Here is a 24,942-nt window from a genome sequence, read left to right as displayed (position 1 = left end):
AGACTCCTGGAAAACATACGACAGCTTGTGATTAAAATTCGTATGGAATTAATTTTGCTGTTAACCCAGGTTTGTATGGATTTAATATATAAATTTTCGCCACTTTGCGAATTTTTGTACTGTTCGCTAAATGCTTTAATTGCCAGTTGCCATTGGCGAAAATGTATTCTATCGAATTTCTTTCAATTTCATTATTCGCGAAATTCAGGAGTATAGTAAGCCATTGTGTGTGCATTTAATTTAACCATTTTTGCCCCTTCGACTTTGATGAAGGACAAAAAACGCCTTTAATTATTTGTATAATCGCAACTTCGTCCGGGTAACTATATAGGTTTTACAGGACTTTTTTTTTGGGTTTTTTCCTAACGTAGAAAAAACCTAAAAAACTGAGGATAGTCGTAAACTTGCGCTGCACCTTTTAGTTAAAATACATGCTTAATAATAAGAATATCAGACTACAATATAAAGTTAAGAACAATTTAGTTCAATTGTTTAGAACAACAAAATAATGATCTGAAATGCCAAACATATGCCAAATTATGTAATAAAAATCGGTCATTGAAACTTTATCATATTATTATTAAAACTCTATTCGCAAAATGAAATTCTTCTGAGATCTGGTGTTCGAGATGACATACGGGAAACACTGCAGAGAGGAAGGTATTTTTAATAAATAGTACTTGAGATAATTATTTCCTGCCATTCAGACATCAGAAAGGGAAAAAGAAGCACTGAGAATGAGATCGTAATTTCAATGATTTGTTGTTTTCTCATTTAAATAAAAATAACTAAAAATAATTTTTTTTATTCCTGCAACACTTTTTCGTGTAAATTCTGTTTAAGAAAATACATTAATTTACAACTAACAATCTGAATATACTTTGTAAAAATTTAACCGGATTACTTATAGACTTACGGAAAAAAATCAATATCACTGTACATTAAATTTTAACACACATTTATCACATACATTACTCAGCTTATTTTCTACAGGGGACATTTATTATTTGTATTTTCAGTCTCCTATGTTTAAATAATTTACAATTATCTATATTAAAATACCCGTATACATGTGTCTGTATGTCACGCAAAATGGTAGCTTAGCTGCACAATAGCTAGAAGCACGCAATGTGGTATAAAAAGGATGGGCGAACCCGTGGATTTTCCACGGGCTAACGACTAGTGTTTTTAAATATTCTGTTGGGTACCAATCTTAAATTTTCAACTACTGCAACCACAACTCAGTAACCTTAAAAGACTCCATTATTAAGACATTTAAGAAAATCACCAAAAATAATAAGCTAAAAAATAATAAGCTAAAAAATTTCTTATATATATACTTTCTTTATATATCTAGCTAAAATGCTAAGCTTTAAAATAAAATTAAGTAGTATGAAAGGCAAAAATTGGCAATTTATCTAAAGTGTTTAAATTGCTGACATGATTTCCATTCACCCCAATGTGCATATGACCAGAAGCCACTGTAGCTTGCCATTAATATGATAAGCAAAAGAAACCATATTGAGTAGCATTGTGCATGTTTCATGTACATATCAGCCACTTTGTTAAAAACCTGGACTTGTACCTCTTGTTCACTGAGGGCTACGTATCCTAAGCCACTTTCATAGATGTGTAAAAAAGCACCATGTAGCTCACGAACTGAAAACTTGTAAAACGTATTCCATGCTTGTTGGCTGTCGATGACAGGTTGGCTTCGAACATAGGTCATGGTGCAACAGTTAACAAATTGATGCTGTAAGAATATGAACAATAAGAGCAGATTCATGGTATCCATTGCCAATGCCATGTAAAGACTGTCAAAACAGAGGAAATTAGCAAGAAAAAGTAAAGCAATAAGCCATCTCATCCGCTTAAAGTAAAAGTATTCGCGCAATTTTCTTTTTGGAAAAAATGGTCTACTTTGACGAATAAAGTGATTCGTGGCTGCAAAAGCACTATCGTTGATACGAATAGCCCTTCCATACTCTTCTAAGGTTATACTTGTGGTATGTAAACCACCTGAAGCTATTAGTGGACGCCTTTCCTCATTCATATTCGTCTGTCTTCTATCCATCCAGTCAGTGAGCTGTGCTATTGGTCTCACACAAATACACTTATACGAAGTCTTGAAAAAAATTGCTCTACCGTACTTTAGGTACTTTAGCCCTTCTTGAGGTAAATACGCGCAGCTACATTCGAGACATTTTACCATCTCCGCTCAATTTGGGGCATGAGTAAACGTCCCGCTCTGTGTAGATTCTTAGGACAGTACGGCCCATTTCCAAGAAATTCTGTCGACAAAGCAAGGTAGATATACACCAAACAATAACAATGACCTGAAACCGCTTATTTTTGTCAAAAAATATATGTATTTTAAGTTTTACGGCAATAAAATTAACTTGTGTTTAATTTTTTACCCAGAAAATTACTTTATATAAAAAGTTAGTATCTCTTGAATAATGACGACTTGGTATAATTAAGCGAAAACATGACAAAACTGACCGATTGAGATAGTTATAGTTCTTTTGATTCCATGGGGGTCTTGAATAGAACAGTTAGCGCGGAAGTCGAGAAAATGTAAACAAAACAAACGTGTTCACATAATAGGTAACAAAAACTATATCGAAACCATATACTAAACTTAGGATGTTGTTAAGCATCATTGCTGATTTTATAAACATTTTGTGCCTTGGAAGATCAGTTTGTTTTTTTAAAAGCTAGGCTACAGCAGTCTCTTGGAAACAGACTTTAGTTTTTTAAAACATTGTGTGTAGTAGAGTAGAGCAAGACTTAACTGTTTTCAAAGATGCTCTGTTGAATGCATATCAGCCCAAAGAAAATTACATCACAGTTTCTTGACCTAAAAATAGTCAAAAATATGCAGGAAAATAATATATATTATTCGTAACTTGTTGTCTATGTGAGAGGTTTTTATGGTCAAGTATTCGTCCCAGAATTCGTTGATTGAAACAGCGCACCATACAAGGCTTTAGGAGCTCTGCATGACCAAGTACATCATCATTATCATCATTCTCGGCTTAACGTCCCTTTTCCATGCTAGCATGGGTTGGATGGTTATATTAATGACCCTCTTCCAATCTGATCTCTAGACTGTATTAGATCTAAACTCAAATTCCTCTGTTTCAAGTCTGTTCTTATAACCTCCTGAAAAGTCTTTCTCGGTCTGCCTCTGGGCTTGGCCCCAGAAACTATCAAGTCTCTACACTTTCTTACCTAATTATCCTCCTCCATTCTTTCCAAGTGCCCCAGCCAATTCAATCTTCTTATCCAGATAACATCTTTAATTCTACAGATACTTAGCCTGCTTCTTAGCTCATCTAACCTCTTTTTGTCTCTCAGACTGGCGTTACACATCCAACTAACCATTCTCATATCATTCCTTTATAAATACACAAATATAAATATCTATATTATAATACCCGTATACGTCTGTCCGTCTGTCCTGCAAAATGGTACCGAAAGTAGCGAGACGCACGTTATGCGGTTTAAAAAGAACTGGCAAACCCGTGGATTTTCCACGAGCCACCGACTAGTATAATATAGTACATAAATATAAAAATAAAACTAGTTGGTGGTCCGTAGATAAATCCACAGGTTTGGACCGTCTTTTATATACTACTTATCTTGTGTCTCTTTATGGCACTTACCACTGCCAAGAGACCTCGCCCCCAGGGAGTTGTCTTTTTTAATACAGCAGTAATCAAGACTGAAATAGGCAGAAACACATAACTAAAGGTATTTAAAAAGCTGCATTAAATAGCAATGGTCATAAAAAGTAAGATATGCATTCTATATATTATGCTAGATCATGTCAATTATTGAGTTGAATGCACTTCACCAAGCTATCACACATTGCATCCAGGAGAAGCATTTTGTTGGGGGAAGAGAATGAAAATAACTACTAAATGATAAATCATTGTAAAAAGTGGCAAGCTAAGCAGAAAGCAGGGAAGCTATATCTGCCTAGTTGAGAATCATCTAAACAACTTTTTAATTTGGTTTTTAAATACATCCTCAAATCTTATTCTGTGTGGAAAATACGTACAAAAGCTACATGGGTACAGCAATTTATTCTATGCTCATAACATTACTTTGAAAATCTTCTCAAATGTTCTTAATTTTGGAGGAAGAGGTATGAATAAAAGTAACATAAATCACACATATTCCCGAAAGGTGCTTGATAGTAAATTTAATGATATATACACAGGTAACAAAAACATTTTGAATTCTTCACAGGATATATGGTGTTACCAAGGGCTATTTTGGCCTAGGTTGACTATAATAACATTTGAAAATTGTATAATAAAATGACATGTTAAAATATATATCTGTATTAAATTAAAACGAAGCTTTTCGTAAGTATGCTTACATCATCAGGTATAAAACTTAAAAATGTGTGCTCATATATATACAAAAATTACATAATTAAAACATCGTCTAGGGGATTTATAAAATCTAATTTGTCATAAAATTATACTTTTTTAAGTTATGCCATTATGAAAAAGTGTTAATATGTTATAGTCTAATTGTTCATTTAAAGTTGGGTTCTGTATCTGCATAAATATGCTTTTTACGAAAACCCTGAGGCCCTTGAAATTATTTTCCACGTAAACGAGTGACCACTATATGTAACAACATGCATGGATGGCTCTGACTTTTCTTTCATCGAATCATGCTCTCTCCAGCAGATTTCTGCATTACGGATTGTTTCGCCAATGTAATTCTTGCAACACGAGCACAGGATGGATATCTGTTTCTGTCTTTTTAATGAAACAAAGATTTTATTTTCTTTGTTGACCATAATACAATGAAAATAAAACGGTTATTATTAAACTCATTAAGTTTGTTAATAAATTTTTAAAATCCTTTTCATTTTGATCACAAAATGGTAACCTGAAAAACAATTTTTTCTTTTCTTCAAATAACCAATCAGGAATAATGTCCACCTCCTCGTTATTTTTAAAATTATCAATGACACTTGATATAAACTTGCAAGGGAAATTTGCTTTCTTATATTTCTCTTGTATGTACTTTACTTCCTCTCCAAAGTTGCTAGAGATTTTTTGTACTCTGTGAAGGTCTCCACTTACAGCATTTCTTTTATATCTTATCAGGACTGCCGACTTTCAATAGGTAGCTAATTTAATTTAATTTCGATATACCATTGTTTCAAATGTATTACCTTTTCTAATTATGTGTGTATCAAGAAATTTCGTTGGGTTCTTCTCAACGGTTAATTTAATATTTGGGTGATAACTATTGAGTGCTTCATGTAATAAGTCATGTTTATTAATTTCTGTTTCTTTCTGTTTATTTCTTCTATTATTTTGTTTTAATATACATTATGGCGAAAAAGAAACTACTCATATGAAAATTGCTATAACTTAAAACAAAATAAACTAAAATTGTTTAAGAATATCTCAAAAACAGTGTTTAATCTCTCACACAGGTAAATTTGTAATGAACATTGATTCATAAGCTCAGCATTTTAGGGATTTTTGTGTACCAAGATAGATGGGTAGATGTGCATATTATACATGGCTAGCCTTACAAATATCGAGGTAAATGCTGACCTAATCTAACACAGCGATGGCAAAAAAATACAGACAAAAAATGGCAAAATCGCAAACAAGTGGAATAATAAATAATTTCTTTATCCTTTCTGTTCCTTTTTTGTTTTGTTCGTTTGTGCGTAACATCATAGTGACATCTTCAAATGAAGAACTGTATTGAAAACTGTAAAAATATTGCTTTATTCCATAAATATATCATGTCCTCTTTCTTGGGGACAAAGTTCATTATGGATCTCTGATTGCTTTTACTTTATGCAGTTTCAGTTTCCAGCCAATGTGAGACTAAATGCACTTAGTGAAAAGCATTTTTGAAGGTCTAGAAAATTCATGGTATGTAAGACCACTATAACTTCACAATGAAAATTGAAAAGAATGGAGAAATTTCTCTAAATTTCGTACATCCTGGACCTCTTTTATACAATATATTGTATAATAAAGAGGTCCAGGATGATATATACTCCTTAAAGTTCAATCTCCCGTACTGCACAGTAGGCAACGAGTCCGACCTGCCGTCAGCTTTGCATGGAGACGTTCTATTAAGGACTCTATCATTGAGTCTCCTATACAGTTCTATTTTGTGGAACTGTGTCCCGACTAGCATTTCTAAAGCATGTCTCTGACAACGTTTGCGGTATACAACTCTACTAAACAACTGGTATGCCCTTCAAACAAAACGATATGAATGTGCCCTGACCTGCAGTTCGTAAATAACAGTTGTTTAACTTATTATTTACTTAACGAAGTACACCAGGAGAAGGTAGGTCAATCGGAATTTAATTCATCTGACATGTATATTATCAGTTGTTATGGAGGAGAAAGGCATATTATAAGACACTCTAAAAAAAATTGCTGTTGTAAATATTGCGTTGCCGTCGTAAATCAAGGCGAAATTTATTAGATTCCCTACACTGTACTGTACCTTTAAACGTTTCCTTGTCAGGTGTTCTGTCATTGCTAAAGGTAGAAATTGATTTTGAGCTCTCTTGTATTGCTCCCAATCAAAGGAATTGTATGACTTTTCCAAGACTTTAATAAGGAGTTTATGCTCTTGTTTTTTTTCGTTCTGAGTTTACCATTCATGTACACAGGGACCATTTTAACGAGTCTACTTTTTATTTATATAATAATTAATAATTTTATTCTAAAGAATTAACCAAGCCACAGTCATATCATCTTCATTTTAAAAATCTTACAAGCATGCCATGTGACTCTATATATCAGTTCTCAAAGTATCAATACAAAATGTTTTTTGAAGCTTTTGGTGTTATACTGTAGAATAATTTCTGCTTATATGGAGCTAGAGATCATTTTTTGCTTACTTTTCACAAATGTTGTTTATCCCTATTTTGATGTATTTACCACAATATCTAGCTAATAGGTTACTTTTAGCATTTAAAAAAGACTTGTAGCTACTGGTATCAGCAACACAAAAAAATATCAAAATATTTGACCCCATGACAATAAAAAATTACTTTATAGAAATATTGTTTTAAATTTATTTATTTTCAACCTGGTAAAATGTAATAATATGACTACCATGGTTTCACTTTTTGTTGCCACCTGTCAATTTTTTATTTTTTTTAGCTAAAACTCATCATCTCAGTCCATTTCAGTTATGTCCCTCATTGGAGCAAGTCTTCCACCATTGGTTGAAGGTCAGCTTCGTTGCTTCTTGTCTGTTAAGGTTGGTGAATTAGTTTGGTCAATACCCTCTCCTCCAAAAGATGTCCAAACACAGCTGATTTGGTGGGGTGAAAAGGGAGAAGGAGTTTTCCTGAGGTAATACTTCGCTCATTTTTCTATATAAAAATCATTGTGGCAGCTGTTCATTGTCCTTGCCTTATGTGGAACTTGTAGCAATATTTTTTTAGGCCTGAAGTTGTAAATGACCCTAATTATGTAGCTTCTAAACAGAAAACAGAAGCAAATTTTCCTGTGCGTTGTGGTCCAAATCAAATTTCTTCATATTTGGAAGGTTAGTATTACAGTTCACTTGGATTGTGGCTGTTGTTTCATTAAAGTTGCACTAGCTGGCCAGACTGTGTTTTCTGTTTCTGGCTGGGTGAATTTATTCCTATAGAAAAATTAGCCAGGAAAACCTACCTCTTGCTATGCTTCTTCCTACGAGCTTGAAGTGAAAGCATTGGGTACAAACCATCCTTATTACATTATTGTAATGAAGATGGACTGCACCCAATGCCAGCACTATTTAGTGCTGGCTGTACTTATTAAAATAAATACCAAAAATAAATAAATACCGTAGCCTGAAACATATTTTGTGCGTCCAAGGTCAAAACTGAAATCCATGGTTAAGAAGACGTATCATTCTTTCTTCATGTGAAACTGGTTTAACTCTAATATGCTTTTGCTAAGTCTTTAAACTGTATATGTGTATTTTTTTTCCAAGATAAAATATTGTGAAGAACATTCTTTACCCTTAATTAGTAACCTTTGTTAAGGAATATGGCAAGTGTGTTATTGTTTAAGGGTTTTCTTGCAATGGAATTGTCAATTTTATTGCTTATCAGTCTCCATTCTGTTAAGTTACTTGGTAATAACATGTTTAGTACCAATGCAATTTTCTCTCTTGAATTTGTAGGGAGGGGCTTTATTTAATGCTATGAACACCAAACCGAGAGTTATTTCTTTTTATGTGACAGTTCATGGAAATAAAAATGTGTAAACAAATGTTCCAGCCATTTGGGTTACACTTAGGGATGTCCAGGGAGAACCAATGATAAAAAACACTAATATTTTTGTATTAGGTAGTGCACGTTTACAAGGACATCTAATTTACATTAAAACAATGTTATTTCATGTTTTTGTTTAGTTATTTTCCAGTTGGCTTTCTTAAATCACATAAGTTAAATAAAAATAAAAATATAGCTACAGCCAATTTTTTTGCATCCTTAACCTTCATTATACTGTTTCGCGTCAGCATTTAGTCTTTTCATGTTGGCAAAAACAATGCTGTTGTGAATTTTCGTTGTTTTTTTCTTAAATCGTCTTGGCAATCCACAATTTCACATTGGCAAAAACAGTGACATGAACTTTAATTTGGGTGTCTCGGTGTGTGGCGTCAGTGTCCCTTTAAATTTGGCATACATTTGTTCTTTTTGTACGCTCACACTTCTAGCTCGTGGGAAGATGCATAGCAAAAGGAGGTTGGCCTGGCCACACAAAAACCAGCAACAAATGCAATCAAATTTTTAGCAGTACCTTTTTGCTAAATATTAAAAGTTAAGACATATGTATTGGGAAAACCTTGTAACAAAACATAGTGATATTAAGCTTCTTCTAAAAGTTTTTTTACTGTTTTTCCTATAAAATTGAAAATGGCCAACAAAGTTTTTTTGACCTACCACTTAAAAAATTTTTTAAGCACCTGTAGTAAGGAACCGAACATTTGATGGGTGGTTACCTAGGGAACCTTAATAATGTAGGTATTTCTTAGTTTAATATTTATTTTTTATGACTCTTTTAAGATATGGTTTCGCTTCATTTTGAGTTGTTATATGGACCTTCATGTGTGAAGTTTGCAAAAGTTGATGTACCCCACATTGGTAATTTATCTCCAAATAAATCTTTGCAAGGGTATGTCTTTTTGTCGTTCAAGGGAAATGCTCAATAGTTTTGTTTCTCATCGTTTGTTTTTTGTAACCTCGAGCCACAGGTCACAATTGCAAATAAAAATTAAAAATGGCAAACAAAATTATTTTGAAGCAGTTGTATCTAATGTAATTAATGACGCACGGCGAAATTTCAACATTCAAAATGCTGACACTGTTTCTAATAAAGACACTAATGAACCTCTAATAACACCTTTCATGGTTCTACCATACAAAGGACATCATGGTAACTGCTTAGTAAAGCGTCTAAATAGCACTTTCAAACAGTTTCTACCTGCCAATGTCAAGCCACACATTTCTTATCAATATTGAAAGTTCTCTTCGCTATTTTCTGGGAAAGATAGAACCAAGGATGAACATAAACATGGTGTTGTGCACAAATATACTTGTCCGGTGGAATCGTGCGATGCTACATACATTGGTGAAACAGCGAATAGGCTGAATGAAAGAATGATAGATCACCAAAAGCGCGATAAGAACTCTCACATCCTAAGACATCCAGTCACTGAGCATCACCCCCTTGCTGAACCAAAGAACTTTAGTATTTTAATAGATAATGTTTGCCACTTTAAAAAGAGAAAAACAGCTGAGGCCATGTATATTTGTGATAACAGTCCCACGCTTAATGTACAGGAATTATCTGTTCCATTAAAAATGTTTTAAGGTAAATATTATTTATAGTCAACAAGGGGAGGAGTGCATTTGTGCTCCGCGCGGTAGACGTTACCCTTACCAACGGTATATAGTTTATATACCCTTGGGTTTGCGGTTATGTGTTATATGTTTTGTTAAGTATTGTTTTATACTTCCTTTTTTTATTGTGTAGTTGTTGAAAATTATATATAAAAAACTTGTGAGATAATTGTAACAATTTACGTTGATAATGTCTTGTAGTAACAAGACGATATATCCGTTAAAATAAAATAATGCCATCATCAATCAAACTTCTCGTACTTACTTTTATTGTGAAATTAAAATTTTGTTAGAATCTATCTGGGTTAAATGACTTCATATAATGCCTTCTTACCTGTTTACAGCAGAAGACAAATTTTGATTATAGCACTGTGTCATTAATAAAGTCATAAGAATATATACTATCTGTTGAATTCATTATTACAATGAATTGTCCGAAGGACCATCCTACTATATTTACTTAAGGAACAATACAACACCTTTCTTATAGCTATCACCCTGTTGTTTGTACAACTGCTGATTTTAAACACAAGGAAGTGGGAAAACTCTTTGTTTTGCTGAGTTTTAAATCTATATCAGGTATATATGTATGATTCAAATTATTTCATCTGTAAGGTATAAACGTTTTTTTCAAAATTGGGTTTATATATATTGTTGTGTTGTTTAGATGTACATAATGATTCAGCTCCAGAAGTTAAATTAACAAATCAAACTTCGATGCCAAATGTTACTAGCAAAAAGAAAAAGACAAAGAAAAAAGTACAAACTAAGAAAAATTTAAATAATCAGAAGGTTAAAATTTAATATCAAATTTACGTATTGGGGATTGTCTTCTACATATAAAATATATTAAAATACTTATTACATTTAATTTAATCATTCTTGTAAAATTTTCATAATTTGCAACATATTACGATGATAATAAATCTTTATATGAGTGTGTTTTCACAATTTCACAATGACGTATAATATGGCACTGTTTACATTTTGTAGGTTTTATCTTTCTGTTATTTTTCATATTATTCCCCTTTATCATTGTACCTGAGACCGAGCACAATACCTACTGTTTAATATTTGTTATTGACCAAATTTTATAAAGGCAAAGTTAGCAGATAATAATATAAGGAGCAATTACCTGTTTATTTGTTTAGCATGTAAAGATTGCCGATTCTCCTGACAGAATCATATACAATGTACTTAGTCCTATTTCAAAAGATGATAAAGATATCAGTTTTGTTGTTGGTCCTGGACATACAAACATAAAGGAGGGAATTTCCTTAACAATTGGTGGTGATGATGATTTTGACTTGATATTAGATACAAAAGAAGATGATTTGAAAACGAAGGTGGATAAACCATCTAAGTATGGTATGTTTTAAAAGCCTAAAAAATATACATATAATTTAAAGATTTTTCTAAACAAGGATTACAATGAAGTCACAAAGATTATTTAAGCTTGTATCAATTTCCTTAAGTGTTATGTTCTTCGGATTGATTTCAGAAATTAATATGTATTATTGTTATTTTTAGACTGTCTGTTAAAATCTTTAAAATATATTTAATATATTTTCAAGATTGCTACAGCTCCTATAATCTTCTTAATAACTTGAAATTTGAAGCAAAAATATTGATTCCTTCTACAATAATATTTTTAATTAGCTATTTTTTATTATTACGTGTCAGAAAAGTGTATATGAAGAAAGGCTTGATTCTAGTAATCAAAAAACCCTAAACTATAGAATGCCTTTTATACAATTGACCCCCAAACCTCCTAATTTCTCTAAAATTATCCTAAAATCTGTGGCCACCCTGACAACTTTTCAACTTTTTATGCAATACTGTAGAAAGTAAAGGACATATTTTCTTACAAACATAGTTTTTCTCTATTATCACACTCTACAAAAACGTCTTTTAGTTTGCTTAACATTAGTTTGGCAGAGCACTTCCATTGAAAGGGAATAGTTCTTTTAAAAAATGTGTATTTAACTCAACCCTTTTATCTGATTCTTATATTTCGATTTTAGGTCAACTGGAGTTAGAAAATGAACTGCATTATCCTGTTCAAGAAGACATCCTTGAAAAGGAGAAACAACATAATATTCTCTCCACTTTGTTACTAAAAGGACAGCAACTACGTGATGCCATGCTTAAGTCTGGTGTCCAGTCATATCGGTCTAGGTAATACTTTATCTGTTGCACAATTTTCCTGAAATTGTATAAGGTTGAACCATATGTTTTTTCTACATTTAGAAAAGAAACAGGATCTGGTGATTTGATTAAAGAACTTTTACGTGATGAAGGTCATTTAACACATGAGGAAATAGAAACAATAGATATATCTGAAAAAGGACTAAGAGTTAATGAAAATAAAAACATTGAAGCAAGAGCTGTTGAGATTGTCTTGGGAGAGGGAGAAGAAAGTAAGATTGAAAACCTTTTGAGGAAACTTAATATTTCCGATGATGACAATGATGAATTAAGTGATGAAAATGATCCCCTACGTGATTCGTCACTTCTTTCTGATTTGTTCTACACCACTAAAATAAACAAAAAGATAGATGAAAGCTCAATACTATTTTCTGATGATGAGGATGTTAAGATTATTAAATCTGCATCAATTGAGAACCTGAAAGCTCCCAAAAAGTGCAACGAACAAACTGAAGGGAATGAAAAAGAGAGTCAAGAAAGTTTACAGGAGGATGATAATATTAATCATGTTTTCGAAACAAGTGATGAAATTTCCCAGCAATATTCTGTCGATAATACTGGTAGCAGCGTGCAGGATTCATATAAGAAACTTTTACTGGAGCAAATATCCATTGAACAGCTAACAACTTTAGGTCGTATTAAATCTGTTAAATTTACACTGCACGAATTGAATTTACATAAAGTAAACGCTGTTAGTTATTTTACAGAATTAAAATTTCCAGTCTCTACAAATGCTTCTTCCAATGAGCCAGCTCTGGAGATTGTGAGATTGGTTTGTCGTAATATATCAGGAGAGAAAGTTAACTTTGATAGGATCTCAATTTTTCCAATTTATTTTGACGAAAAGATGGTAGAATATTGGTGGAACAATCATGTCGTTTTGACTCTTATGGCAAAGTTTTCTCAGCAACGAAAGCCGATGGTAATTGGAGAAGGACATATAATTCTTCGAAAAGTGATAATGGATGAAATGTTTTCCACAACCTTTAGTCTGCCCATATTTCCTGTTGGTCAAGCTCATAAACCATCTCGAACTGTTGGAAAATGTTGGGTATGAACAGCTTTATCCCCATTTTCTTCTATTACTTTGAATCCAAAGTTTTAATTTAATAAGACAGACTTATTCAGACATAATTTTATTTCGGTATATTTATACCTTTTTTAACTTAATATTTTTACCTGTTTTTTTATCGATTTCTATTATAATATTTTATCCTATTCTCCAATGAAGAATTATGTAACGTAGATATGCGAATTTCATATCATGATAATAATAGTAATGTATTTTCTTTGGCTAGGTTACTGTTGAACTGCTTCAAGATAGCACAAAAAATTTGAATGTCGCAACCAATCGAGCATCAAACATTCCATCAACAAAAGTAAAAACAACTAAACTAACACCAAATGTTTTATCGACACGAGAAACAAAAAGTATAAATAACCGCACAAATGAAGAAGCTAAAATACAAGTCAAAGTAGAAACAGTTAGACCCCAAAAAATCTACCCAACCGAGAAAGATAAACTTTCCAAATTGGAAAAGAAAGGAGAGGCAAATATGGAAAGTGATGGAAGTAGTAAAACTTTGTATAATATTATCTTAGTTGAAGAAGGAAGGGACATACTTACTTCTTCTATGAATGATTCGCAAACTGGTAATATTTATCTTGCTTGTCGGGTGTTTTGGGCTACAGAAGAGATGAAATCAAAGATATGTTGGAATTCCAGTAATCCTGTTTTTGAATATCAGAAAGTAAGTTTTCAGTGTATTCTTAAAGTTTTTTTTTAAATTTCTTGAAAACTCAATTTTAATTATAAACTACACTTTTAAAATTATCAGAGAGGGCAATTTTTTTAGGTAACACCTGTTTCTATGGCAACACAATCTATAAATAAAATGAGAAACAATTTGATGATTATAGAAGTCTGGAATAAATCAACAACAGTAGATAGAGATAAGGTATCCTTAACTTTTATTTTTTGCTATTTTTGTTCTGTTGATATAACACTTGCACGTTTTTTATAAGAAACCAGTAGGCTAAGAAATGCCAACATTTAAGAAACTTTACTAGGCTAAGAAAACTCTAATTAAGAAACTTGTACATATAACAGAATGAATATGTACATAACAAATATCCTTCACATATTTCAAAACTATATTCCAAAAGAGCCTTGTAAACAAAAGGGATTTTTTGGGTCAAATAAGGAAAATTAAAAAACATGAGACTCAAATTATTGAAATGTTAAAAAAGCTCTAGGCTCAACTGACTGCTTAGGTTTCTTCCAAAAAAACGTATTTAATATGTTAACATTTTCTGTTTTAATTTATTTATTTCTCTTTTAAATTTTTTATTTATTGTTCTATCATGTGACTTTACTTTATAAAAGTGTTTGGATTAGAAAACACTAAACGTTAGTGCTCGCTGCATTGACATCTTCAGTGAACTTAAAAACAGATGAAAATTCAACTCTTTTGATCTTCCCTTTCAAGTTTTTTGTATATTCTCGAAACAGTTCCTTTCTGCAACAAAAAATTATTGGTGTGACCAATGAAAAGAAAAGTATTAACACTTTACTTGCAAAACGTATGCTTGAATCAGTGTGTGACTCTTTAAAATCTGACGGAAAACAAGAAGTATAGCATAGTATATACATCATGTTATACAAAGAGTCTGTTCCATAGCAAAGTAGATAAACTGACACAATCAGTATTGTTGATTTTGTAGTCTTTTCCTTTATATAAGCTGCATTGCGTTTCACTGACTCTGGATACAATTTGCGATGTTGTTTTAAAGATACTTGTATAATATAGATCCAGCAAAATACAATAACTAGCATGGGTATGGAGCTCATAGCAATATGTGCTGTATCGCTCCATTGTTTTCTCGGTATATAGTGACACCTCAAGTAATCTGTCTGATTAAAAAATGGGATAACGTCGAATAAAATAATAAATACCCATGAAGCAAATATATATTTTAGGATGTATTCTGATCTCATAATGTAGCGATAATTTAAAGGTTTTGCAATGCTCACTACATGCTCGAATGTTGTCAGTAATAAGCTGAATATAACTGAATGCATGAAGACAAAGTAGGTGAAGGAGAAAATATCACATATCACAGCGTTGGCTTTGTTGCTTATGTCGAATTGCAATGCACCAAAGGATGGGATAGTTATTAAAGCTTGTAATATGTTGACTATTACAATATTTATGGTTGCATAACAGGAGACATGTTGGTATTCTTTGAGTTTGATGAATAAAAATAAAGTTAATATGTTGAGTGTCGCGGCTATGACAGCAAATAAAAATATAAAAGTGCCCAATACTGGTGACTGTACAACCATCATTGTTATAAAGTTTCAATCTGAAAAAGCATATTTCAATTTTTTAATGATTCGACTGTATCTCTTCCTTGGAAGCTTAACCTATAAATTTAAAAAAAAATATGAAATTAACATTCAAGAAAAAAATCAATTATTTATTATTAAACTGAAATAAAAACGGATGCTTCATGTAATATTAATCATGAAACACGAAGAAGTTTCTTTTGTGAAAAACATTTTTGTAAAAATAGTCTAGCTCATTCTGTTCTGTAAAATATCGTTTTACATCATATTTTTACCTTACGATTTTTTATATAGAATACGTTTATTTCCAATATATTTTCTGATGTCGAAATATCCAACTTTATATTCCAAGGTTATTACTAAAAAACACAAAAACAAACATTCCACTAAAATATCATGTTACACCTTAATAAAAAGGAGCAAAAGTTGAGAAAAATACTTACATACTAAATGTCTTTACATACGATTACTATTTTTTACTGTGATAAAAATAACCATTCAAAAATAGGGTGTATATTTATTAAGCTGAAAATGGTTTACAGATTTTTCTTATACACAACATGTTATAAAATGTAACAATGCAATATTCAATTTGATGTCGCAAGAGGATAAACTCGTTAACTTCGTGCGCAAAACGGTTATTCCATTTCTATAAGAATATCAAAATCATCTGTTATCTACAACATATTTATCTGCTGTGACTCACATCTAATTTTTACCAAAATTCCATAACTCATATATAATTATTTTTTAGTTCTTTTATTTCGTATTTTTATTTTATCTTTGTGATTTTTATTTGTATTTACGATTATTGTTTATTTTACTATAAATCGACGCCAAATTTCTTTGCTTAAGGTACTTTAAAATTAGTTGGGAGTAGAATATAAAATCTCGCTTAGCTGAAGCTAATAGGTTTTGAAAATTGATTAAAAATTTAATAATGTATTCGTTCTTTTTTTATCATAAAATGGTCTGTAATTTTTTGTTTCGTATAAAACGTACACATTTATAATATTAGTTTTATCGTTTTACAACACCTGATTAAACACTAGAACATTTTCGAACAAAAAAATGTTCTCTTGAGCTCTGTGGAATGGAGATATAACATATTTTAAGATATATTTTACAGTGAAGAATTTCTGCCTTGACAACACAATTCTACCCAAAACTAACAATTTATAAATATAATCAGAAAAAACACAAGGGAGGAGTACCTTTACTCACAGTTTCACGTTCCTGATAATCTCATCTACAATCTCATATACAAATTCTCATTCACCGAATGGGTTGCACAATTGAGATTTTGCTCTCTGAATAAAAGTTTTCGTTGTAATTCCAAACAAAAAGCTGCACGTATGCATATACCATGGTCACGCCGAGTTTTGTAAAAATTATTTGACTTTCTTACTGTTTGTTATAGTTAATTGGAATGTGCAAACTATCATTGCACCACTACTACATGTCTTTTAAAGATCCTGTATTGGCAGAAACCATTTTAAAATCAAAGGTAATTAGGGCGTTTTATCTAATAAAGAGGCGGGCTTTGCCATGAACTATTGTCCTTCCTCTTAGGACTGCCTCCACAGATTTGCGCCCGGGCGTTATTAAGTTATTGTACCATGGTCCAAAGCAAGTGTAGCCGTAAAAGGCGTTTTATCTGTTTACATTTAAGTTTAATTTATATCTTTCAAGATATTTTAACGAAACATTTTACTCCTGGGAGTTTATGCTCTTAAATACTAAAATCAGTAATCACGCACACGGTTTTAATTATGGACCATGTAACCAGCTTGTGATCTATGACAAGGCATGGCACTGTTTATTTGTGTTATCTTCTACTAGTTATAATAGAAATGTAATGGGAATATATTTGTTTTGTTGAAAAGTACTATTTTTTTTGTCAATGTCTCTATGAAGAAGATTCATCCCACTTCACATTGACATTTTTGGATTGATTTTAGTTTCCAGTAATATCACGTGATGATTGGATACCTGTTATTAATTTATTTACTGGAGATAGACACGGAAGCTTAAAGATTATATTTGCACTTGGAAGTTACGATCAGGTCGGTTAACATTTTGTATAATTTTCTATCCCTATGTTAAAGAAGTAAATCTTACAATTGTCTTGTGCAGGTAATGGAGTTGCTACACATGCATAACATGAAGAAAAACACAATATCTAGATCTAGAGATGGACAAAGGTATGTCTATCGTATTCTTAATGACAACTTTTGATAACACACAACGGATTAACGTTCGTACAAACTTTATTTACATCTAGAACTGTGGAAGACAAGTTGAACATCGGTCCTAATCAAAGTAAGTGCTGAAAGATTGTTTTACATTAGGGCGTTTTTAACAGCAGTTTTCAGCGTTTAGTATCTGTCTTTGCTTATTAGAATTTGTGCCTGTATTTAGGCAGCTTTAAAAGTCGAGACAAGTTAACTTCTAAGCGTTTTTATAACAACCAATAAAAATTTAGAAAACTCTGCCATGTTTAATGTTATGTAAATTAAGTATGTTAAGCGTCCACGTTTAACCGCTGGAAGATGTCGCCACGAACACTGTAGTTGAAAACAGCCTAAATATTGGCTAAAGTTGTTCTCAAAAATCGTTTTTAAATTTTTTCGGTATATTTGAGAGTGTTGATGCTACATTGGTAAATTATATAGTTAATAATGAGGGAAAAAACTATTTTTTTGTTAACTAAATGTTTGTCGAGAATGCTTATACACATCTAAGGCGTAGTATAACGCGTTTGTTGAAATATGAAACTAACTTCTGTTTTCCTTAGTGTACCATCAAATAGAAATCACTTTGGAACGTGTCAATGGTATGCTACATGGGAATCAAGAGGTCTGGGGAGAGACAGATTGTTACATACAATATTATTTCCCTGAACAAAAAAGAGGTAATTATTACTGCTTATAAAGTACTCAACTTTCTGCTGTTTGAAATTTATGTTGTGGACATATGTTTTTTTTTAATTTAAACTGTCTTTGTGTATAGATGACATAAAATTGAGCTGCTTCCAGTCAAAGACAACATTATGTACACCCAATCCTGTTTTTAACCACTCCACTAACCATACTTTTACTATGGATAATCACTCTCCCCTGCAGGGGATTTTATTGCAAGGGTTTAATTCATCTTCTTCACCCGGTGAAGTTATTTTTGAACTGTGGAAAAGACATTACTATCCAAATGTGCGAGATCAAATGATAGCGAAGGTAAGATTTGTTTCTATGTTCTTATAGAAATTCCGCTGCTATCACATGGACCAACGCTATTAATGTCCATGTAATTACTCAAAAGTAAGAAATGGAATTGCTCAACATTTCCTTTTTTTTTATGGAATATCAAAATTGAGAATTTTCGTTATTTGTACCAATTAAAATGTACTCTTAAATTTTTTTTAATAATTTTCACGCATATGTTTATTTTATTTATGGGGACCTACTTGGTATAGGTAGGCCCATAAATAAAATATTCATAAAATAATCACATTTGACTCCAAATGACTTCGGTCAGGTTTTTGAGAATTTTTTTTCCGGCAAAATAATGGCGGATTCGTTGGCAAAAAAAGTTGATATTTTTAATCCAGTTAAGTCTATTGAAATTTCGCTTGTTTTTTACTTGAAATTTTTTTTTCGTCCAGGTCTATGAAAAATGTACGAATAAGTTACAACTTTGTGAGTGGCGCTACTTTATATCAGTTGTCACATTTTACGGTTTTCTTTTAGGCAGGTTTACCATTCGCAAAGCTTTGTGCGATGATCACACTTCACGGTCAAAACAATTTGTCAACACAAACATTCCATCTACCTTTAAACTCAGTGATTTTGACAGAAGAAGCTCAAGCCTGCAGTGCGTTGAACTTGCTTGTGAAGTACCAAGTGGACCGAGATATGGATGTAACGTATGAACAACCGCGAAATCTCGTATGTTTGTCTGTTTCAGTGTTGAAATTGTGTGGATTAAAGGTAAAACCTCGTCTTTCTGTTTGATATTCTCATATTCATAAGAAGTCCTTATTTTTGTGGTTTTTGTATAGTAAATTAACAAAAATAAATAGGGAAATGCATCTGATTTTCACTTTAATTTCACAAAATTTTGCTAGATTTTGGGAACTTTTTTTTTTACATCCACCCGACACGATCGGATATTCGATTGGGGTGACCATTCTCAGTAGAGAATATATACGCCCGGATAAGCGTCGTTAACATATTACCGCACCTAATGTAGTGGATTCTCTTGCGACTCCCATTACTAGGAACCGCCGATCTGATCTTGCTCATTGCAAGGCAGTATGTTAGTGATAAACAAAGTAACTCTACTTTAACTTAGAAAAGGTAATAACAATTTCATCAATTATCTGCATATATATTTTATAGACGGCTGCATCAAAGTTATCACAGTACAATTCCAAGTTAACATACTACGCAGACGTTGGTTTAAATGTCTACGTAAAATTCTTCTTATCGTTTCTGGGTGATACATCTTTTCGCTCGACACGCATCGCAGCGAAATGTTTTGCGCCAGCATTTTCATATCATACGGACTTCCCGTTACCTGTACGAAAAGAAAATCATCCCAACCAAGAAGTTAGCTTAGCAGAACTGATGGAGAATGGATTTCTCACATGTCATGTTTTGTAAGTTAAGATTGATACTGTTTTCTCATATGGGCGAATCACTCGTCGAGTAATTTCTTCTCATGATTCAAAGCTGTTTAAAGAACGACGCTTGCTACAAAGGGGGTTAATGCCATTTGGTGTTAATCAAATTAATCTATGCATTTTTTACTTTTAGCCATGCGTATAGCGAAAAAGGATTAGATGATGTATTACTTGGCGAAACGAATATTCCTTTACGTAATATCTTGTCGCACACCACAGGTATGAGAAAGCATAAATATTTCATATCGTTTTCACCGTACGTGTTTTCGTTTTGATTCTGAAGAAGGCATTGTACACGAAGTTTTAAAATATATATTTACATTCTGTAGGATTAAAAGGATGGTGGTCATTAAATTTACCCTCAAAGTACCAAAAAATGAAACAATGCGCTGGGGGTATAGAAATCGAAGTCAAATTTCCTCAAAACACAGATCGTGAGCTTGTTGTTAATACTGGTCGTGGATGCGGGTGGCGCCCTGCAATTGATGTGCAGTGTTGTGACGAAGAATGGTTGTCACCTGCAGATGTTAAGGACGGTGGCGCTTGCTTCATCCGTATTCTTGTTCATCAGTTGTTGTTACCAGATAATGTTTTCAAGAGTATTTTTACACACTCTAACGAAATGCAGATACCGTATACGAAGGTCTATGCGCGATACAAGTTTTACAATAAAGGTGTAAAAATATATCGTGTGTTTAACTGATTTTGATTTGGTAATTTTATTTACTTTATTTAATTATCTCATTTAGCCGCCATTTGTAGTCAATATTTTGCTATCAAACAACATAAAGATAGAGATTACGTCATAAAGTTGTCTAATGTGAAATCATATGAAGTTTCGCCAACAACGTCGTTCGCTTGGTGAGATTTTTTTGTTTCTTATATCTCTGCAAAAATTCACTAATGCTTCATCTCTTAGACAACGGGTTACGTAGATCTGCGGTCAAAACAAGCGCAAAAATCCCCACTGTGCCGAAAAGCCCGACTGTGCCACCGCCATAACACTTAAACCAATTGATCCTCTTTATAAAACCATGTTTTATAAAGAGGATCAATTGGGCCACCCAGCGGTACTAAACATGAAATATCTAGGTCTTTTCGTTAGCCAGCAATTACGACTTTACAAATTTTGGACAGCTGATTACTTTTTAGCCGAAAAAGGGTTCAAAAATGGGTGCGTATTCTAAGGGTTAACTTTTCGTTAATTCCATGGAATATATTTGTTATAACAGCTTAAATTTTATTAAAACTGGTCCATCGTGCTAATTTCCTCCACATGCAATTCTTTGTAGGTACTTGCGTGAAGAGAAACTTGAAGTTCAGTTTTGGTTGAGCTGTGCAACTGAGTGGACGAGACGTGCTCAACCTCAATCCTGTGATAAACATCTCGGTTCTGTGTATGTCGATATGAGCTCATTTTCGACTTCACCTTTCAATGTTCATTCAGTTAGGTAAGTGTGAAAGTTTATTGTGAAAACGCGCTCCATAAGCTGCTACGGCCTTCGTTAATTCATAGAGAAACATCTAAAAGTAACATCAACTATTTAGTAATTTTCAATTCTAAATCCGTTGTTAAAATAGCATGTTTTGTTTCAATGTGGACACTCCTGCTTGCATTTATAAAATTTGTTTTTTTTTTCTTCGCAAAAGAAAATGTTTATTCGCAAAAATATATTTTAGCGAAATATATGAATTCGTTCGATTTGCGACACAAATGTTTGCTAATTTTTTAGCCACACTAAACTTACTTACTTACTTTTAAAAACTTAATTGTGTGAAATCGTACACTGGCTCTTTAAAGCAAATTTTTTTCAACTTAGTGGAGAGTATAACTTATTCAAGCCTGGTGCTGAAAATATTTGTGATTGCAGCGCAAGAATTTCCATTTCATTTAACGAAAAATACACCGAAGTGGATACAAAGACTAATGGCTCGTTAGATTCCTCTTCTGAAGATGCTACACTGTTGAACGAAAGCAATCTACTTAACGATATTTGCACGCAGACCAGTGGAAATAAAATAACTCAAAATGACGGCTTGCAAGAAGTGACAGAAAGTGATGACGGAAAACTGTCAATTCGATTCCAAATAGAAGAAGCATTACACCTTCCAACATACCTCAAAGAAAGTGAGAGCATGGAGCCAGATGTTTATGTGTCATACGAACTAGAAAAAAAGGGGCTTGTCTTCACTGATATTTATCACAAGTCAGCGAAGCCAAGGTTTAATTTTCAGAAGTTAGAAAAAGTTCACAGAGAAGTATTTGATGATAAATATTTGGACTTTAAAGTATGGCGTTGTGTATCTAACATTCAAAATGCGGAAAAAGATATATTAATCGGTGTCGCAAAAGTTGATGTGTCTGCCCTTTTTTACGGTAAGTGTGACCTGCGACCTCCTATTTAAACGTTGAGTATTTGTTGAATTTTTTTAAGGTGGCAGTAGCCGAAAATTTTGTACTAGAGTTAGTATGCTTTTTTGGACCTGTGCATGTTCTGTTTTATAAAATTTAAAAACGTTTTTAAATGTTTCTTTTTGTCATTGAACCCCAAATTATTAGTTAGAAGAAAATAGTGAAAATCAAAACCTTTTTTACAGAAATAAATTCCTTTGTACTTCTTTATGTTCTTACTCGTATGTGGAGTCCTTTATTTTCTATATTTTCTTCTTGTTATCTAACAGGAATGAAACAAATAATCGGTTGGTATAACATTCATGATTTTAACGGTCAAACTGCTGGTCAACTGAAAGTAGGTGTCATACCCGCTGTGGCGATATCACCCTCACGTTCAGCAAAATTCTTTAAACAGTTTGAATTTATGCAACCAGTGAACCTAGATATGGCTTTTTTTTCAAAATGTCAAGATGCGACAAATAGCTTATCTGTTGGTGGCATACCTGAAACATCAAAATCTATGTTGTTTGAGCAGCTGAAGCATAATTTACAAGATCTCAGTGATTTAACTTCTAACATTAGAAAAAGAGTGGATTCAGAATGGGGGGTAATGGCCGTTGAAAGTAAGCCACATCCACATACGTCATCGGGGTCAGCTGATATTACTGTAAATGAAAAAACAGACGGTGCGTATACCAATGATAACACTAATGGTGTTAACAAGACTGTTAATAAGAAAATGGAACCTTTTATTGTAGAGGAAGGGTGCAAAACAGTAGATCAATCTCTTCCTGTCGCTGTGAAAAACCTTGGCAGAGATTTATCGCGACATGATAGTGTTGTTTCAGATAACGAATCATTTGTTGAATTTAAAAAAGGACAAGATGGGGGAAAAGTGAATAATTTTGAAGATTCAGAAAAAATTAAAGCAGAGGGTAGCGCTGAGGACTCCGAATTCTCCTTCATTGATGTGGTGGAGACAGGAGAAAGAATCGAGGAAGAAAAATCGCATAGTACGGACGAATTGATGGAACATTTGCGAGAGTTTGAACGAAAATATGAACACTTAAAACAAATTGTCCTATCTGATGATGACTGTGACCATAATGATGATGATGATGATGATAATGATAATGATGATGATTATAATGACCGGGAGGTAAAAAAGTCGAACTCTGACAATATTTTTCATGCACATAACATTGATAGACTACACGAAGAAATTGATGAAGTGATTAATGTTAGTAGTAAAGAGACCAGTAATGAGGACATTAAAACTACTGATAGTCCTACTGAGGTTCTTACAAACAACCACTACGACCAATATTTAGAGACTAAAAATGAACCAGTTAGTACTTGTGGTAAAAATGTTCAAGATGGGATGAAAGGAATGGATATTGGTGCAACAAATCTGTATCTTTTTCTAATTGATCTTGCTTTCATAAATTACATATTATCTGACCTTCTATTTTATTTTTTTACCTTCTCTGAGTGTGTTTTTCTTTAACAATGATTCTAGCAATCATCAGGATGACTTAGCAACATTACCCAACTTTTTTATGCGTCCTCAGGAGATGGCAGCTTCAATAAAAGCGCTACGTATTGCAGCTAACTTCAGAGGCTCTCCGCGAGTAGGAAGTGTATCCGAGAATAAATCTGATTATAAAAGTAGCGATGAAGAGAATCCAATGCGACGGAAGCTTGAGCATAACATCGATAAATCTTTTAAAGAGCGTATTAGAACCAAACTTCCAGTCGAAGCCTCTGAAATGGCAAGAATTTCCAGTATATTTTTATCTAAGCCAAGTTAATATGTTATAAATTATGATATGTACATGAAGTTTATCTGCAAGTTGCCGTGTAATTTCTGTGCATAAATGTTTTTTAGTCAAGATTATTTGATCAAAAATTGAAGGACAAGATGAATAAAAGTTCCGTACCTAGACATGTTTTGTTTATTAAAGGAATTTGACAACAATTTGGCGAAGCCTAAGAAAATTGGACGGCCGTCTGTGGGTTGCTTTGTCACTTTGTTTCGCGATAAATTTTGTCATAGAATGTTCACAGAACCATAAAATAAAGTTTGTGTTCCCCTCGCAAAGTAAATGTTTAATTTTCCATTCTACTTTTTGTTAATTTGTGTTCTTCCAGTGTTCATATGGACTCAAGTGTCCGAAAGCAATAAAATGCAATCTTTTTGGTAGGAAGGTTCTAAGGGTAGCTGTCCAGCTTTTGAGCTCTTTGAGAGTAGCTGTCATCTCAATCAATTTTCCAGAATTAGGGAGCGTTCACATATTACGTATTTAATTTTTCACCTATTTTCTACTCACCCCTCCCCCATGTAATCAGTCGTAATCATTTGGATATAGAGTATGTCGAATACAAACGCTTTA

General features: G+C 32.7%; 3 protein-coding genes across 5 annotated transcripts; 1 reads left to right on the top strand and 2 right to left on the bottom strand.

Annotated features, from left to right (window-relative positions):
- Positions 1-52: 52 nt before the first annotated feature.
- Positions 53-2,324, bottom strand: LOC130654162 (uncharacterized). The gene has a single exon (XM_057456701.1). It carries the CDS (start codon positions 2,210-2,212, stop codon positions 1,415-1,417), a length of 798 nt encoding a protein of 265 aa, XP_057312684.1. The 5' UTR covers positions 2,213-2,324; the 3' UTR covers positions 53-1,414.
- A 158-nt stretch (positions 2,325-2,482) lies between these two features.
- On the top strand, positions 2,483-24,494 carry LOC130654153 (C2 domain-containing protein 3-like). 3 transcript variants are annotated; one of them, XM_057456692.1, is made up of 27 exons: positions 2,483-2,607; positions 7,179-7,373; positions 7,466-7,569; positions 9,080-9,188; positions 10,407-10,495; positions 10,584-10,708; positions 11,068-11,284; positions 11,941-12,094; positions 12,167-13,175; positions 13,423-13,875; positions 13,981-14,082; positions 16,894-16,980; positions 17,435-17,539; positions 17,610-17,677; positions 17,758-17,795; positions 18,271-18,387; positions 18,486-18,706; positions 19,220-19,459; positions 19,871-20,130; positions 20,288-20,373; positions 20,484-20,828; positions 20,904-21,015; positions 21,447-21,605; positions 21,975-22,531; positions 22,837-23,235; positions 23,308-23,962; positions 24,069-24,494. In XM_057456692.1, exons 2-27 carry the CDS (start codon positions 7,210-7,212, stop codon positions 24,358-24,360), a joined length of 6,267 nt encoding a protein of 2,088 aa, XP_057312675.1. In that variant the 5' UTR covers positions 2,483-2,607; positions 7,179-7,209; the 3' UTR covers positions 24,361-24,494. The 3 variants fall into 3 exon arrangements, with proteins under 3 accessions (XP_057312675.1, XP_057312673.1, XP_057312674.1); XM_057456690.1 differs by having other exon boundaries at positions 22,837-23,962; XM_057456691.1 differs by lacking the exon at positions 2,483-2,607 and having other exon boundaries at positions 2,630-7,373; positions 22,837-23,962.
- LOC130654161 (octopamine receptor beta-2R-like) lies at positions 14,085-16,055 on the bottom strand. Its single transcript, XM_057456700.1, has 3 exons — positions 15,917-16,055; positions 15,749-15,832; positions 14,085-15,551 (listed from the first exon to the last, which is right to left on the bottom strand). The coding sequence occupies exon 3, from the start codon at positions 15,471-15,473 to the stop codon at positions 14,529-14,531; it is 945 nt and encodes a 314-aa protein (XP_057312683.1). The 5' UTR covers positions 15,474-15,551; positions 15,749-15,832; positions 15,917-16,055; the 3' UTR covers positions 14,085-14,528.
- Positions 24,495-24,942: the final 448 nt, after the last annotated feature.

This window comes from Hydractinia symbiolongicarpus, chromosome 8 (assembly GCF_029227915.1).
Source record: "Hydractinia symbiolongicarpus strain clone_291-10 chromosome 8, HSymV2.1, whole genome shotgun sequence".
NCBI classification, from domain to species: domain Eukaryota; kingdom Metazoa; phylum Cnidaria; class Hydrozoa; order Anthoathecata; family Hydractiniidae; genus Hydractinia; species Hydractinia symbiolongicarpus.
This window is presented reverse-complemented; position numbering and strand designations above follow the sequence as displayed.